Source organism: Helicoverpa armigera, chromosome 12 (assembly GCF_030705265.1).
Source record: "Helicoverpa armigera isolate CAAS_96S chromosome 12, ASM3070526v1, whole genome shotgun sequence".
Classification (NCBI taxonomy): domain Eukaryota; kingdom Metazoa; phylum Arthropoda; class Insecta; order Lepidoptera; family Noctuidae; genus Helicoverpa; species Helicoverpa armigera.
The window spans coordinates 4,367,333-4,385,908 of NC_087131.1; the positions used below are offsets into that span (position 1 = coordinate 4,367,333).

An 18,576-nucleotide genomic window follows, 5' to 3' on the forward strand; every position below is an offset into this window, starting at 1 on the left:
TATAAAATGATCTCTCATTATGCTACGACGTTTGAAACAAAACAAGAACATAAATAATATTTTACCAGCAAATTAGTTAGACGGCCGACATGCAAACAGTCGTAACTGAGAAAGATAAATCTTTTCAAGTCAGTAGGCACATAATATGTATTTGGAAAACGATGATGACGCATCGTCCTTGAATTGACTAATATTGTCTCGTGTATGTCTTGTTAGATCGCATATTTACGAATTTATTTATCCTAATCGATAAAGCATTCTAAAAAAAAACTGATCAGAAAAGCACTCGCTTTTATTATGCACATGCATAATTATTTTAAACCTTTTACAGTTTTCATTATTAATTATAATAATAAATAATTATCGTTTATTAAAACGTTAGAAGTCCATAAGAAAAAATGGTTGACGCCCACAAAATAATGGCCTGTAGTTTGATTAGTTGATATACAAAACAAAATGGAAATAAGGAATTCATATCGTGCGTGCTCGCTTCGCTCTAGTGATGCTCAGCCCTCCCCCAGAGCGCTCTGCATGATCTTAGGAGGATAGCGCCAGTAATCACCAACTTCGAAGACCAGATAAGCAATTTATACTTACGATAATATGCTGGTGTCGCTACTCACTGAATTACGAACTCTTACAACTCAGAATTTTAATATTTGTCTAGCCAACACTTTGTATGACACCTGGACGTTTATCAAAAAAGTTGTAACCCTGACAGAAGCTATTAAAATATTTTTAATTACCTTCACGTCTTAGTATTCGTGACATTTAAAATTTAAAAATACTTTGACGCCCTATTTTTATTTTATCTTTTTGAACTAGTGTTGTATACCTTACATATTAAGAAATATAAGTAAATAAAAAGAGCAACCTTGAATAAAACATCAGCTGTTTTTTCTAGCACTATGTAGGTATATCAGGCTTTATTTTTCTTCGTGCATGCGTCTACAAGTTAGGCCTATTTTTAGCGTGCCTAGTCGGCGACTCGCACTTGCCCATTTTTTATGAGATAGATACGTGTATAAAATGAGCAACCTTCAGAAAATGCAAATATCGGCAACTGCATGTCAGTCGTTGCCCGACCAGTCTGGCAGTGATTAGAACCAAGGCCGATACTGAGCTTCGAATTTTTAACAGACTACTGTTGTTTTTTTTTACATTAAATTAATAAGGTAGGTATATTTATATGATAGATGCCTAATTTATAACTAAGTGTTATTTAATTTTAATCGAAAACAGTTTAAAGCGAGGTTGCGATAGATGCAAATTGTGACAATCAACAATTGAATGATTAAAAAGATTTTATGAACTTTTAGAATAGCATATCGATTTGTGATGAATTGATATAAATAAAAGCTACTTAAACAAAGACTAATAATCTCTTAATTAATCGATTTCCTATCTACCTGTTATATTCGAATGACAAACGTTGCGTACACGGCACATGTCTTGTCTAAGACGGTCATTACTCACTTATCAAGTCCGCATTGACTTTGGTCCAATTTCATAGCCATTATAGAGATGTGCTCAAATGCTCACTTATGCGACGGCCGCGGTTGGTGGCGGACGTTGAACAACAGTACTTCAAGAATATTAGGAGTTTTGGGTCTTTCTATTTTCGAGAGGAAAACAATATTGATCAAAAGTGAACTGTCTAATCTAATTCATGTTTCAACGCAGGTTTCATCAAGTCATCAGACGTACAAAATGATCATGGTCATAAATGATATCTTTGATTTCAGGCGGAAACGGTTATGTACATTCCTAATTAATTTTCAGAAGAGTCACTACTGAAATAAGTATATGTATTTTTCCCATCCTGTTCAACAGGATACAAATACACAATAGGTCAGGATATATCACAATTACGATAAGGTGATAACGAAGCCTGAGAAACTAAAGGAACAATCTCATTTTATTTAAATTCAGCTTAAATTATGAAAGCAAAACCTGTTGATAATAATTTTAATTAAATATCTATTCTGCAGACGCGTCTAGTAGACGTGAAAGTAAAGCCGAATTCTTAATTGTTTTCAGTACGTTGACATCTAAAACTTTTGGAGCTGCGAGTCTATTTTTGTAACATAAGAGACTTGACTTACTAAGTAACAGAAATCAAAAGTTTAATGCAATGAAATAATAGGTAATAATTCTTTTTTTAATATGTCTTTAAACGAACGCTGAAAATTGCCTATCATAATTCCTTGTAATGGTTGTCTGATATCAATTCAATGGAATATGGAAATGCATTATAAGGGAAATATTCCTCAAATACCTAAGGCTCGGATACCGAATTAATTAATTAACTGAAAAATAGCATGCCCAATTTTGGATTAGGTACAGGAAATAACAAAGTATTCAAAAAAAACCGAGTGAGTAGTGCCAAAATTGTGGTGGCACCATTTTGATAAGGTCTCGTGGTAGGTATTATAGATTTAGGCGCGACCGGATGCCCATGCGTTGTCGCTACAGACGGCCGTCGGGCGTCGGGCAGCGTCGGCCGAAGATACCGCGTCCGTCGCCGACGTGCACCGGGCATATGCGTTATTTTACGCGACCTTGATCCCCACGCCGCGCGGCCCGATCCGCGCGTGTTATGTAAGGCTACTGCCACACACTGCAGTTTCAGGACAACGAGTGACGTCACCCCTATTGATTAGAGAACAGAACAAAAATAGAAAATGTTTAATGCAATTATTATGAATAATGAGTCTCTGTGTGCGTAGGCACGCGTTTCCCGTTTCATTTGTTTTGTTTTAGAATTTTATAATATTTTATGAGCGCTGTAAATCGTGGAGGAGATCAATGGGCTGTTTAAGTTGATTGATAAATTAAATCATCGCTGGCTAGGCTAAGTTATTGATTCAAGAAAAAATATGGTTGTGGTACAATTGCTCACTAAACACAAGATGACGGCAGCTTACGAAAATCCTAACAGTAAATGTGCATTGATTCGTCCTATCAAGGAAAACGATATGCACTAAGTTGAGTACCTACCTAATTTTATTTTCCTATTACAAAAATTAATCATTTATGAACACGATTAATGACAATGCTAACCATGTTCATACATCACTTAACTATACCTAGGTACAGTCAGTTACAATTCTGTACGTTCCAATAATCTTTATTCAAGTTTAGGTCATAGCTATATCGGGCCACGTGACATAGCGAGCTAACACACTACACCTAGTACTGTAGTATAGTATATAGGACAAGTGCACACGCAAAATGTACAAAGTGACATATAAGTGTGAAAGACACCCAATGTACCATTAAATTAACATAGGACAGCTCATGCGAACTGCATCGTTAAGCCAAGGGTACACTGATTACTACAACAAAAACTTTGTTTGAACATCTAACTATTGTTTTTTTATTTAAGACTCGCTAAGTATGATTTATCAGTTTTGTATTTGCTTGGCATTGCACAGCGCTGAAACTATCCGATGATTTACCTACCTATGTATAGATAGGTACTTTAAAATATTATACATGATTATTTTTACATTTTTAATTTATTATCCTGTAAGCATACATGATACTTTTTTTTTTTCAATTACCTATCTCGCATGATATAAAGTTAACTTTAATTATTTCTTCCTTACTTAATGCTGTCGCTTCAGGGTTGCCTTAATTCATAGATTCTTGCTTACTCAGGACAAGGTGTATAGCATTTTATTTTAAGCTTCTGCCAGCTGTTCTCTGTAGCTGTTTTCAAGGCGATAGTGATCTTTTGGCGATCTTCTGATTGTAACTAAGAGCTTAATATTATCTAAAGTGTACTTAATCTCCAATTTCTTACAAGCAAGTACCTACAAGGCGTTTGTCACAATATTTTATGATGTAGACGGAACCTTCATTACAAATCGTCAATGTAGAAATACTGCCTATGTAATAAAAATTATGATGACGTACGAATTTAAATTTCCTCATAAATGATGAAAACATTATTTGGGCATTGACTTCATAGTTTCAGATGACTTCATAAAGCTGTTATGTACCTTCCCATAAATGGATAGGTGCCTAAGCAATTAATCAAAATTATAAGAATTCAATACATTCAGGTAGCTGCGTACTTACGAGTAAGTACCTACCTATAAGTAAATTATTCTAACACCTAAGCTACATCTGTATGATCTAACTAAACCTACGTACACATAAAATAAACACAATGTGGCATTCGTCAGTGTGTCCACTCCTTTAAACATGTTAGCTAGACTATTGTGCTGCGAAGGTCGTTCATAGCTATACTTACCTAGCCTTACAAATGTACGCTAGCATTTGAGCTGAAGCGCTACTCTAATCTTACTTCCTATTCGATTATATTCATATTATAAAAACTTACTAAATAACTGCATTTGCATTTTTCGATTTTAATGCAAACTCTTTAGTTGAAAAAGTCCTTCGCCAAAAAGAAGACCAATTAAAAAAAATTGACATAGACCTTCAAAAGTCTATGGTCATATTTGAATGGTTTAAAAAAACAAAAGTGAATCGAAAATATTGTGCTTAAAACAAAGCGACAAAAAAAAAACGAATTTATTGTTAAGAATTTTCTCTTACTTAGTGGTGAGTAAGAAGAAAATAATTATTTATTGCTACGCAAGGGAACGTGCCATTGAGATCCAGGTGCATCGCTGCAGGCTACCAACGAGAAAAAAAATATTTCAAATACCTAGGTAGGTACGTTTTTTACGGAATTTTATTGACCCTTAAAGTATTGGTAACTTTTGAAACATCTTAGGCCTTATCTATTTGCAATTTTTATCAAAGTTTTAAGAGACGAGTAGTTACTTACGTTTTCAAAAATTTTAGCGTTGCCTATGAAAATGTGAAGTTGAGTTAGTTCAGATTCTTGAGTTTCAAACTTTGAGACTATAATAAACACACTCCTCAAATAAGTACTCACTTAAAATTTTCTCAGTAAAATTGATCGATCAAACTTATTTCACCTACCCAGATTTTCCACATGAATAATTTATGAATAAAACGCATGAATTCGCGCCATTACCCGATAATATCTGACGAGATAACATCAAATGTCTGCGTAGCGTGTTAGCGGCAATCTATTGCATTTTTATCAAGTGCATTTTAGGAAGGTCATGAGATTACAGCCGTTTATATAATGGAAAATATTGTCCTGATATGGTCCTGATAATTTGTGATAGATTACAGTTTTTATCTTGTAAAAGCCTAAACTGTGTAAGGACTAAAATAAACTGAAAGATGATTAGAATTATGAACACCTAACCATACAGAGTTATCTAGGTAGGTAAATGACGCTGTAACTAAGCACAAGGTTGCATTTCCTGAAAATTACTTTAACTTGTTAGCATGTGTTTGCAAAGTTTAAAAATAATGTAAGTAACGTTATTCTCCAATCTGACGGATGCGATGAGAAAAGGATCCAAAGGCTGTAAAAGAAAAAAAGACGACCTAAACAAAAACCGTACGGTCAAAAATTTAAAATAGAATGTTCCGCGTCCGCGGCCTTTACAACGAGCGTGTGATGTGAGAAGTGAGGAGTGGGGGGGACACAGACGGACCGATGACATCACATCGAGTTGCAGTGCGGTGCGACCGCCAACTCTTGCGCAATCGTGCGCCCTTGATCTTGACTGCGTCGCGGCCGCAGCCCGCACGCGTGTGCGCACAACACCTACGTTTAAATACTAGGTACACTCGCAGCTATATTTATCTTCGCGCATGTAGGCGCGAAGCGGTAATCACAGAATAAAAAATAATACACAAGTGGCGTTTTGTACTTATTAGCAAACCTGAGTGTTCCGGCTGCTGAACGTTGGTAGGTAAATATTGTAATTAACTGCGGATGCCGCAATAAATTTTGATTTTAAGTTCAAACGCAGCGGTGCATTATTATTTACAGTTGACAGGTATTTATCTGATTGAAAACAGGGAAGGAAATAAACATCACGCGGCAAATAAAATGTTGTATTGAATACAATATACGGACATTCTAGGTCTCACATAATTTTATCACTAGCTATACCTAGATAGGTTCCAATTTTTAGCATAAAATAATTACTTACCTATCGAAGCCTGTGTTCGACAAAAACCATTTAAGAGCGTGTACGCTCGGCGCGCGATGTCAACTTTAGGTAATTCAACGCAAAAAACCGCGCAGACTAGCGTCGCGGCTGTGTGCGTGCCTATCATACTTCACGTATAGTCACACAAACCATTTTGATCCTTTCGAGTGAAATTGGTAGAACAAAAAATATATTATTTAGTAAATAGTTAATAGCGGGAAAATAGTGTAAGTCTATGGATGTCTAAAATATAAAAGCATGAAAATAAGTCGTTAATACTTACACTCTTTTGCAAAAAAAATCGGGCACCTATGAAAACCTTGGTTTTGAGGACTTTCTGTATATTACATACAATTTTCAACAGTACTAAATAGTCGACTGATGATTAATGACAATGTTAAGAGTTTCTGTATTTTAACCGATTTCAAAATAAGAAAGGAGGAGGTTTCAATTAGATTGTTTTGTGATTGTTCTCAATTTGATTGTTCTCGATTTCTCAAAGACGCCTGGACCGATTTGAAAAATTGATTGTTTATATGAATGGTCCAGTCCATCCAGACCGAAAAATTGTGGTCAAATAACAACAATTGCCGGAAAGCCAAATATTGGTGAAGAGCTTGGGTTTACCATTGCAAATAAAGTTTTAAGTTATCTATCCTACATGCTTCAAAAGTTATTCGAGATCAAAAGTCAAAATTTGGGTACATCCAAAATGAAAAAAAAAAATTATAGCTCGATTGGTAACAGACATCTGCAATAAGTGATTTATAGCATAAGGAGTCCGCCATATTGGATTTAGACTCGCGACACACGCTTTTTTTTCGAGTTATTCATAGCAAGCCCTTTCATTTGATACCCATATCGTAGGAATGCATTAAAAACATTTTTTTTCTCCATCTTGGGTATACCGCCATATTGGATATAGAATCATACATTGTCATTAAAACTGAACATTCAAACAAAATTTCAACTCAATCGATAAAAAAAATATGCTTCAAAATTGAGCTTTAAATAAAATAGTAATGTATCAAGATTTGTTGGTCGCGCTTGAAATGTACTCTATTCTCGGTATCCACGGCAGAGGTTATTCACCCTACGCGATGTGACGGAGCGACACGTCCTCTCTCTGTGAAGCCTTGCGGCGGTCTGGTTTGAGTTGACTCGCGTGCAGCGTTTTATAGTAGTTTTTAAATAATTTATAAAAAAATAAAAACGAGAGATTAAATTATAATATAAAGTTTATGTTTTAAAGAAAGAGTTATATTACTATAGTAAATAATTGTTATATTAAATTAAGTAAGATAGATAGGTAAAAAAAGCATTTGAAATTCACAATTTTTCACATTGTTAAAATATTTTTTTCTGAAAGATAGAGACCTAAATCAAAAAATGTTTTCAACTAACTATAGGCATGGGGATTTCGTCTATGAGTAAAAAAATAAATATGATTAGATTTGCCACTGTTTTCACATGAATTTAAGCTTCGAAATAGACGCTGAACGGGAATTTTATAAAACATCTGTTACGTTATAGGGGTTTTAAGTATTTAAACTACACAAATTGAAATTTATGTTCAATTAACTATATAGACAGTGAAATTACCTTGCGTTATTAAAAAATAACATAGTTATAGGATAAGTAGTTACTGAGAAACAGTGGTTTGAAAAGTACCATTTTAGGCCAAATGGCGCGCGGTTGACGTACACGCTCTTAAGTAGGTACACCATGATGTTTTCGAGGTCGCAGACTAAAACCGTTTATCTTCACATATAAATTAGTATTAGGTAAGTATAGGTACCTAGACACAATAGACTTTTGTATTTATGTTCGTAGATCTATGACTTAACATGTAGGTATAATATATGTAAGTAGGTATATAGGTACGTAATGTACGTTAATAAGCGGTAAATGAATAATGAGTCGTGACTGGTGTTGAAAATAGGCCTTAAAATTGATAACGCAAGTCTGTGGCAGACGCAGAAATACACGTGTAACGATAACTAAGAGTAGGTAGGTACCGTCATGAACGCAACTAGGGTTGGGACTGCATAACCGACACGATACGGAAATATATCCCGTGTTTTAAAACCGGACTTTACGACGACGGTTGAAAGGGCAAAGTTTATTGACGGATAGTTACCTTAAACAAAGGTAGGTATGATACGTGGGATGATAATGGCAAATCTCATGATAAATTAATGTATTATTGGCAGCATTTGTTCCTAACGGCTTTGATAGCTTCGAGCACATGTTTAGTGCAGAAATAAAATAATAACTTGTAAAAACCCAAGAAACCGCAATTATTTTTGTTGCCGCTATGGGAAGCACCGTAGATAAACGTTAACGACATGTTATACTGATTTTGTGTGCCTGGGAAGATTTGTTTTGTGTGATCTACCTAGATAAACATTTTCAGCAGTTTTTAGAGGGATCTCTACACGCCAGTGTAGGTACTGAAATGTCGCAGAAAGTCTTTTTCTTATACTGGGTGTCCCATAAGTCCTTTGAAATCTAAATTTCGAATAAAATTTAAATGGCGCGCGGAAATGGCATGCGGGGTGCGGGGATAGCATCAACGGTCTTTGGGAATTCATTCGCCATGGAAAGTTTTACCGGAGCGGACCGTGGTTTTTGTGTGCGTGAGTTTTATCACAACAATGATTCGGCCACCATTGCGCAGTGTATTTTTTTATTCCTGTATTAACTGATTTTTTTATGGATGGTAATTTGTTATCTTTCTTTAAAATGCGCTGTAACGTCGATCTGGGTGTATTTAATGCATTGGAACGCTTACGAATGGATTGAGTAGGATTTTCACGAACTGACTCTTGCACTACGTCGATGTTGTCTTCCGTCGGTGATGTCCTTGGGCGGCCCGATCGTTGTTTATTCAACAAAATAAAATTTTAGATCCAGTCACCTCGAACTGTTGAACCCAATTTTTAACCGTTTGAACACTGGGACAGTCATTAAACGTGCGCAAATTGCGTTACTCTCTAAATTTACGCCGCGCAATGGTGGCCGAATCATCGTTGTGATAAAACTGTCGCACACAAAAACCACGGTCCGCTCCGGTAAAACTTTCCATGGCGAATGAATTCCGAAAGACCGTTGATGCTATCCCCGCACCCCGCATGCCATTCCCGCGCGCCATTTAAATTTTCTTCGAAATTTAGATTTCAAAGGACTTATGGGACACCCAGTAGAAAAAAAAAACAATTGAAATGAATGGCTAGAGTAATGCTACCTCTAGATTCAGTGCCTGTGCCCCTGTGCCAAGGTTCAATTCCTGCACGGAAGAATAAATAAACACTGAGTGTGTCTTTACAACCTATCGCACTATAGGTACAAATGACATTCTTGGCGCAATCAAAGTTCACACGTAAAATTCATCACCCAAAACTCACATACAAACTGACCTAAATCTAGAGGTATATATGAGGAAGAGATTATTTCGGTGGGCGTTGGCATTCAGGTTCTTAATCTAATGTCTGTTGTCTAAGAAGTTTGCTTTAATAAGATCTTATATGTGTTCCAGCGGCGGGAGCTAGCTCAGACATGGGAAGTGAGCACTATTGCCTAAGGTGGAACAATCATCAGAGCAACCTGCTGGGAGTATTCAGCCAGTTGCTGCACGACGAGAGTCTGGTGGACGTCACGCTAGCCTGCTCCGAAGGTGCATCCATTAGGGCTCATAAGGTAAAGCTTATCAATGTCACCTGTTCTCATTGTTTGCGGAATGCGAGCGAATGCAAATTGATTATCCATTTGGTTTTATGAGAATTGCACCTTGATTGTCAGCGAATTTGTTGATTTACATTGTACCGACATATAAATATCCGAGTTTACTTCCCAGTTGAAGTTGGGAGAGAGTTTAAAGGGAGTTTCTTGGTCCACTAATGTGTCCTATTGAAGCTGAGCAGACCAGTAAAAAATATGAAGTCATTAACAACACCTATGACGATTTTATGGGGATTGCAAGATTACTATCGTTTTCAGCGGCGGCAATACTATGCATGTTGGCCATCAGATCAGCAATTAGACGGATGTAAAACAAATTAAAGTAGATAATCTCTGATCATCCGATGCCTAGACTGTGCAAAAATGACACTTTCGATTTCCCTTTGAAGTTCTCACAGTTGGCACTTGGCATTGAGTGAGCGATAGTGATTCAGTATAAGTTTAATGACTTCTATTTAGTACCGCACGTGTAGAAACCTCTCGTTACGCTTCATTTCGATACTTTGTAAGTAGTTATTGTTAATCTTCGCGCTTTAAGGCCCAATATCACGTCCTTTGCTTCGGTCGCGCTCCGCAAAATCTGTCCACTTTGCTATTAGCTGTTTTTACGATCGATCTTGCCGATGACCTAAAGTAGGTACACGTGTCTTGGATAAGTTTCGGTTTATAACTGAAAATAAGATCGATTCAACAACTTGCCATCATTACAGACTAGACTCTATTACAGCCCATCCAAATGACAGAATAACTGAACTGGCTGAAAAGAAAATGACCGAAGTGCTCAATGACAATAGCTCTCTTCTTAAAACGATTAGAATCTTATTGAAATGTACATGTGTATGTTACTGTCCAAGAGTCGCTTTAAAAACAAATTAGGTATCTATATCCTGTAAGTAAGTAGGTAATTAATGGATTACATGTGTCCTAAACAATAAGTTGAGGAGGCAAACCTACTTAGTCGTTCGTAATCCAGACATGCTTACAATGCTTGGCTCGCATTAATCTAGCCAAATGTTACCTTAGCATGTCTACAAGACAAACATCAATTTATTCTTATTGTTAATGCATGTTCTTACATTAACTATTACGATTAAATTAATATTCATTGCATCAAAATTTGTGTCATCACGCACTGTTCGCCGAATACCTAGGTTATCGTCTTTTGTTTCTTATTAGGAATAGGAAGTCATTAATCATAGGTCTCGTGAGATTAGTTTATCTAGAAGGTCTGTTCTAATCATCTAAGCACTTGGAATAGAGTTGGTCGATACTAAATTAAGCAGCCTACCTATTACTAACTTAACATTCTATTTTAGTACTAGGACCTGCCTACAAATCAATAAGTTGAGTAGGTACGATTTTTTTCAATTTTTCCCGCATTGCAATGACGTTATTCAAAATAGGAAAACAACAGAAGGATACAATGATAAAAGGATCGGTACGAACACGGCTATCAAATAGGCAAATGCACTGTCTTAATTAGGTACCTAATTATGTACAATACATAATAGGTAGATTAATCAGCACAACAGCCTGGTAATGATCCTAAATGTAGTAAAACAGTTACATCTCCAGCTGCAGATGAAAGTATCCAGTCAATCCCTTTTAACATTTAGTAGCCATTAATCGGCAATACTGGGAAATACTTTCATCTCTGGCACGATCAGTTTCCATGAAATGAAGCGAGATAGTTAAGGCATTTGCAGTAAACATCTTGTATTACCTAGCCACTAGATTATGATGATATTTCATGAATTCTTCCAAATGAAGCTGAGGAAGTATGAAGAACAGGCTAATATTAGGTATTGCGTACAATGGACAACACATGCGGTCAAATAAATATGCTATGCTTTGCTAGGCCATCATGATAGTGAAATGTGATTTTAAAGTCATAATGGTGCTTTTGGTTAACAATGTTAATGTCCTCTTTAAAAAGCTATTTTAGTAAAGCATAAAGAAAAACGACCGCTCCATTTTCAGGTAGTGCTGTCTGCGTGTTCATCGTACTTCCGATCTCTGTTCGTGGACCACCCGTCGCGTCATCCAATCGTGATCCTGAAAGACGTGGGCCTAGAGGAACTACGGACCCTTGTGGACTTCATGTACAAGGGCGAGGTCAACGTCCAGTACTGTCAACTGCCTGCTCTCCTCAAAACTGCCGAGAGCCTTCAGGTACCTATAACCTCACTCAATACTTCTGCTCGAAAATATTCACTCAAAATCAATGACTATTTATTAGATAGGTAGTCTACAATTTCACAGATTTAAAGTCATAAAACTAACATCTATTGGGACTGGTTTTCAGTCTGTCTACTCCCGCAAATAAAATATTAAGGTCAAGTCTATTTCAATTACTACTGTGACTATAACTGTGCCTATTTTTTTGTTAGGCCAGAGCTGTAATGCGTTATTTATCATTGAGTATGTTTCAAGTAAGAAATATTATTGCTAGTTGAAACGGCAAATGTTATAAATATATTTATTTTATTTTCTAGGTAAAAGGACTAGCTGAAATGACTACTTTAAGCGCAGCCGGCATTGAAACAAGAAAAGTTCAAGAACCAATGGAAGAGTGTCAACCACAGGAGACAAGAGAAAGTTCAGAAACACATGAAAAGTTAGACGGCAGAGATCACAGAGAAAAGGAGGATCGGCGCGAACCGAAAGAGACACGGGAAGTCCGTGAAAGAGAAAACAAAGATACTCGTGAAGTAAGAGAAACTCACGTTAGAGAGAGTCACACAAGAGAACCTCGAGAGTCGAGGGAATCAAGAGAACATAGAGACAGAGAACAAAGAGAACCTCGTGATCTAAGAGAATCACGAGATATTAGGGAATCAAGAGACCCTCGCGATTTGAGGGATCCCCGCGAACTGCGGGAACATAGGGAATCTAGAGAATCGAGGGAAATTTCACGAGATTTAAGAGAGGTTCGGGATCCAAGAGACTTACGCGAATCTCGGGAAACTCGTGACCATAGAGAAATGCCAGAAGCGTCGCCCCCAAGAATATCGCCGTTACTTTCGGTGCGGCGATTTAGGCCAGACCTGTCGGGCGAGGCTCCTTCCCTCACACACCCTCCTATACCAAAAGACGAACCACCTGATGAGCCCATGCGATCATCGTCGCCAGAAGACGATACGGTGTCGATTAGATCAAATGGTGCACAAAATGAAAATATTGGTACGTATTATACTAGATAGTAAAAGCAGATTTAGGTATCTATTAATTGATTGTACCCGAAGTCGTTTCGGCCTAGTAAAGTAAAATTAGTAAAAACTTAGCTTATTAATCAAATTGGATGTCATGAATTCTCGTTAACAGTCTCGGTACCTATCTTTATTTATTGCCTTGTGCTCAAAATTGTACTGCTTATAAAACAATTGTAATGGATATTACAGTATTTCCTATCTAGAAGTTTTATTTTTATAAAGACAAAACCCAACTTTCTGAAATTGTGTGAAAAAATAACACATTGCCAATAGTCATAACTTTCTACTCGACTAATATTCAATTCATATAATCGACTAAATAATAATGTGTGAGGCAGGAATCGTCCCTAGTTTGTTTTGACTTTTTGGATTTGACAACTGACATCCAACGTCAAAACTGTCGAGAAGAAGTTGTTCTGTAGTTTATTCGTCGGTATTTTCAGTTTTCAAAAAGTTATCACTGAAAAAGTCAGCAATAGTTTACAAAATGCATCATATTATTTCAATAATTATATCACTATCATACCTAAATTTTATTTCTACTAAATGCAGTAAGATAACAATATTTAACATGGACGCAATCACTTGAAGCACAAAAGGTACCTAAACCTCTTCTTATAAAAGTACTCCCGAGGCTAAACGAAGTAGGCTTGAAACCCAAATTTAAAGTAGCATTCTGCTTATCGAACATCATTCGTTCATCAGTAGAACATCATCATCTCCCTAGCCTTTTTCCCAAGGCTGAGTACCAGCATTCTATTGAACAGTATTTGAAGTATTGTTGAATGTTCTTCCAGGGTTGAACATGACGATAAACAGTCACGGTGGTGGGGCCCTGGGCGCGCACTACGCGGCGGAGCGGCTGAGCGTGCTGGGCGGGCTGCACGGCGGCCTGCACGCGCATGCTCCCCTCGCGCCGTCGCCGCGCGCCGAGCCCGTGGCCGGGCCCTCCGGCCTGCCGCCCGTGCAGCAGGTGCCCCTGGTGGGTACATGCTCTCATTTGCTAAATAAGCGATACTGGCCTTTTTCCCATAGTTCCATGTCATGTCTTTATTTTATTACTATTGACTCTTTATATAGATAAACCTATTGATGCAATCAAATTGACCAAATATCACTCAATGCACTGCACACACTGTTTGTCCCAATGTATACTTTCATCTTTAAAACTATGCAATAGATTTTGATACAGGTATACGCACATGCAAAGCCACCGATGATCACAAGTAAACAATAACTTCAAGATTTAAATATAGAAAAACCATATTGGACAATTCTCTGTCTAAATTCTTAATCCTTAATCAGTTCTGTGGTGGTAGAAATAAGTATTTCTTAAAATATTCAAGACACACACAAATCAATCTATCTTACCATCTTGAAGTATGACCAAAAGCATTACATATTCATGAAAAAGGAGGAAATATATTACATATTCTAAAACACACTTACTATTGACTGTAACTAAACCGAAACTCCAAATTTTCCAGTCATTGAAGAAAGAAATTGACTGGGACAGGACCAATGAGGAGAAGGCTGGCGGCGAGACATCCTCAGAGTACAGAATGCAACATGAATCCGTAAGTACATTGCCTTTCTTATTCGATGTGTAAATGTATGTACTGTATATTTATGTAGATAGAACACAATTTTAAGTAATTGTTTGTGTATTTGTTTTATCTTTTGATATTGGCTATATAAGCTGCGAATTACAAGAAAAAAAACTATCTGATCTGTATTTAACATGGGGACTTTTTTAAATTTAATCTTTTCGTTATTTTACGTTCAAAATATTAAATTGTTAGAACAAGGAAGTTACATTGTACAGAAATCTAAAAGGAACTGAATAAATTCCAACAACAATGCAATAAAATTCATGTAAAAATATATTGTGACTACATAAACCTTGAAATTGGCAATTAATCTCATATCAAAACTTTACATTGTGTTCTTAAACTTTAAACATTGATGAATGTCATATTTGTTTTCACAATCTTCTGACATTTGCCGATATTTATTGAGTTGTATTTTGTAATGTAGATAATTTGCATGTAACATAAGTAGCTTTTAATAAATGTCTATGTACATAATGTAATGATAGATCTGTGTTGTCTTGCATGTTTCATTATTTTTTCCACAATCATGTAACTATTTGATGTTTATGTATTTACTTAAGTTTTAAATAAAAAAAAATAATAGCATTGAGCAATATAAATTCTTGAGCCATATTAAGACAAAAATACAAACTTTTTCAAACAATTTAAACCAAATGTTATATTATATTGCCCTTGTCAAGCAATAAATACCAAATACAGACCAGACTGCCTGGTGCTTGTCAACATTACAATGAGTTCCTTAAACTTATAACAGAATGATGTATGTTGTGATTGGCTACTTAACAATACTATAGGAACATTGTCTATGTATGCCTACTAATTTGAGTGGTGGCACAAAATTAAGTGACTAACACAGGCTAGTGAGCATCCCGTAACAAAGAAGTATTATTTAATTTGTTGTTTGTTGATGTTTTATGTGTAAATTGATTTGTTACACGCATGCTTGTTTGATATGCTGCGCTACTTTGAACATCGAGTATTATGCCTTGCTGTCAAGAAGTTGACCTTCATTTTGTTGGCCATCATTTTTATATCCATTCATTTTGTTTGATATATATTTTGGGCAGTTTTTTATTTTAACTTTGGCCATATTACATGCATACGTTATAGTACGAATCTGTGATTCAGTACGCGTGCGCGTTGCTAAACAACAAGGCATTACGCGTAGCCGGCTCCCGGGTCACTCCTGCACATTCTTTGGGCAAAAATGAGCGTCAACTTCTTAATTAGATAGTGGAAATTAAAAATATACCGAGACTGCATCTCAATTTAGAAAGTAGTGGTAGAGATATTGCACACAGTTTGGTCCGTGTAAAATGGAACAAGAAAAAAGAAGTTGATGTTCTTTTTTGTGGTTGCAGGAGTACGATGGGTCCGGTAGGGGGCGAATTGAGGAAGGGGAGAGGGGCTACCCGTGCATACACTGCGGCGCCGCCTTCCCGCATCAGAGCAAACTGACGCGGCACATACTGACCACGCACACGCTGGACACGCTGAAGTACCGCGACGCGCTGCTGGGCCGGCCGCTGGGGCTGCCCATGATCGGCCAGTTCTCCGACCCCGCCTACCTCGCCATGCACGCCGAGGCCGAGCCCATCGAGCTGGAGCTCGGCGCCGTGGAGCCCGGCAACGTCGTGCTCTGCAAGTTCTGCGGCAAGAGCTTCCCCGACGTGTCCTCGCTCATCACGCATCTACCCGTGCACACGGGCGACCGACCCTTCAAATGTGAATTCTGTGGCAAGGCGTTTAAGTTAAGGCATCATATGAAGGATCACTGTAGAGTTCACACAGGTAAGCACTCATTTATATTGTACTTGTACCTATAGGTATGAGCATTTTGTCTAATTGCTAATTTATACACACATAGCTGTCACAGAATTAGAAGTTTTAGTGTTAGAAAAAATACTTCTAGATTCCTTAGCTGAATTCTACTTAGCTGTTTTACTCTCACACCAAATGCTTTTTAGTTATTTCTTATTAAAAAAATACGTTGTTTAATTAGCTTTTACAATTATTGTTATCATCTACTTTTTATTTCAGGAGAGCGGCCGTTTCGTTGCGGGCTGTGCGGCAAGACGTTTTCGCGCTCGACGATCTTAAAAGCGCATGAGAAAACGCACTATCCAAAGTACGCGCGTAAGTTCCTGTCGCCCAGCCCCGTGGACACGGAGGAGGAGAGTCCACACCAGTGAACATACACCTACTTACATAAACTATTATTCGAGTACTCGAAATAGTCAATCGTGAGCCAAGTGATAGTTGAATGAACAAAAGAAGGACAATATGTTGTAATTAGTTAAGAATGTGATTAAAACGCCGCAACTGTGATCTGAATGATATGAATAATATTTGATATTTCACTAATAGATAATTGACACACTAAAGTTGATTCTTCGATTTATTTGAACATTCTCGGTTCCATTATGTTTGCTTCGTTTTCTTAAGAATTTTTGAACATTAGGTGCTTTCTTTATGCTTTAGTTTGTAATAAAAAGTAAACTCATTCTAGGATGGGTCATTAGACGGCATAGCCAAAGTTAGCTAGAGAAGTATGAATCCTTTTTAATAACGTTACTTTCGAAATCGAGATAATAACAAATGCTTTTTAGTATAATTTGCTTGTACAAAAATGTTTTTAATTGTCAAGTCGTATTTGGTTGCAATTTCGTAAATTATCGAAATTAATAAAGAAATTGTAAAATATCATATTAATTTAGAGCTGGCATAATCTTTAGAGACTTGCATATTTATTATAGTAGTATCTTGTCAGAGTTGATTTTATAAACAAAATTAAAGATTGATTAAGAGTGCTTTAATTATTATTATTAGAGACCATACGAAAATTGCACTCAACATAGTTGGTAACAATTAAGAAGTTAGGGATTTGAGATTTTTACTAATTTTACGTCTTTCGAAGTTAACGACGCACGCTCCCCTGAGGTAATTCAAAAGCAATATTATGACATATAAATGTAAATAACATATAGTTTGATAATATCGGATTTTTAGGAAATTTATTAGAATGTAAACGCTTCGGTAGTTCTGTATTCGGTATACACGGGGAGGGTTGTGGATGTGATCATGGGAATCAAAGCTTTAAGCGCTATTTCTGTTCTGTCCGAATGCCATGCCTTTTGCTGCGTGGCATCTTGCGAGCCGATACTGTCGACACTCACTCTACAAACTAGTGTTACCTAATGTTACACGATGTAAGAGGCATGGTATAAACATATAACTATATATCAAATTTTCTATCTATTTTCATACTGCAAAACCACATTGATTTATGATTATTTAACAGTTTCAAACCCTGCGTATATCGGCGTTTATTAATACCGCACCGCACTTTAGATTTTATTGTCTGACATAATCCCTTTCCATTAGTTAATACACAGACAATCACTGTATCATTCGATCGCATAACGAATGTGCCCAGAGTTTGAAACTCCTCACAATAATCGCTGTGTTCAATAAATTCAACAGAGTCAAATACAGGGATATTTTATTGATCGTAAGATTAATTATTTTTCAACACCACCATATTTTTGTTCAAAATACGATTTTAGACATAGCGTTTAATAAATTTTAAATATAGCGCATAAAGTTTCATAGTTCGACATCAAAACCGAGAAATTTAAAGCTTTGATTTGGAACTGATTGGATGTTGGCTCATATAGTCTGTAAGTTCAATGGAAAATTACTTATACATAATTGTTGACCTGCCCGCGGTACTCTCCGGCCACATGCTAATATCTTTATAGAAATTTATATCATTATCTTAATGTACCTAAATGGTTTACGTAATTTACTAGTAGATAGACTGAACTGCCTAATCATTTCATAATCTTTTGGTCATGGGACATATCATTTTTATATAAAAAATACTATTGCACGGATAAAATAAGGGTGTCGTTACACTTATTTTTAAATCTTTATATATTTAAAAGTAGGATA

General features: G+C 36.5%; 1 protein-coding gene across 2 annotated transcripts in view; it reads left to right on the top strand.

The window, feature by feature from the left end:
• Positions 1–18,576, top strand: part of LOC110373894 (protein jim lovell) — a 49,213-nt gene that overhangs the window by 20,387 nt on the left and 10,250 nt on the right. For both annotated transcript variants that reach the window (XM_021331346.3, XM_021331338.3), the window contains exons 2-6: positions 9,595–9,755; positions 11,778–11,969; positions 12,293–12,980; positions 13,807–13,991; positions 14,497–14,586. In XM_021331346.3, coding sequence (XP_021187021.2) covers positions 9,615–9,755; positions 11,778–11,969; positions 12,293–12,980; positions 13,807–13,991; positions 14,497–14,586 — 1,296 coding nt within the window. In that variant the 5' untranslated portion in view covers positions 9,595–9,614. The remainder of the gene's footprint in view (positions 1–9,594; positions 9,756–11,777; positions 11,970–12,292; positions 12,981–13,806; positions 13,992–14,496; positions 14,587–18,576) is intronic.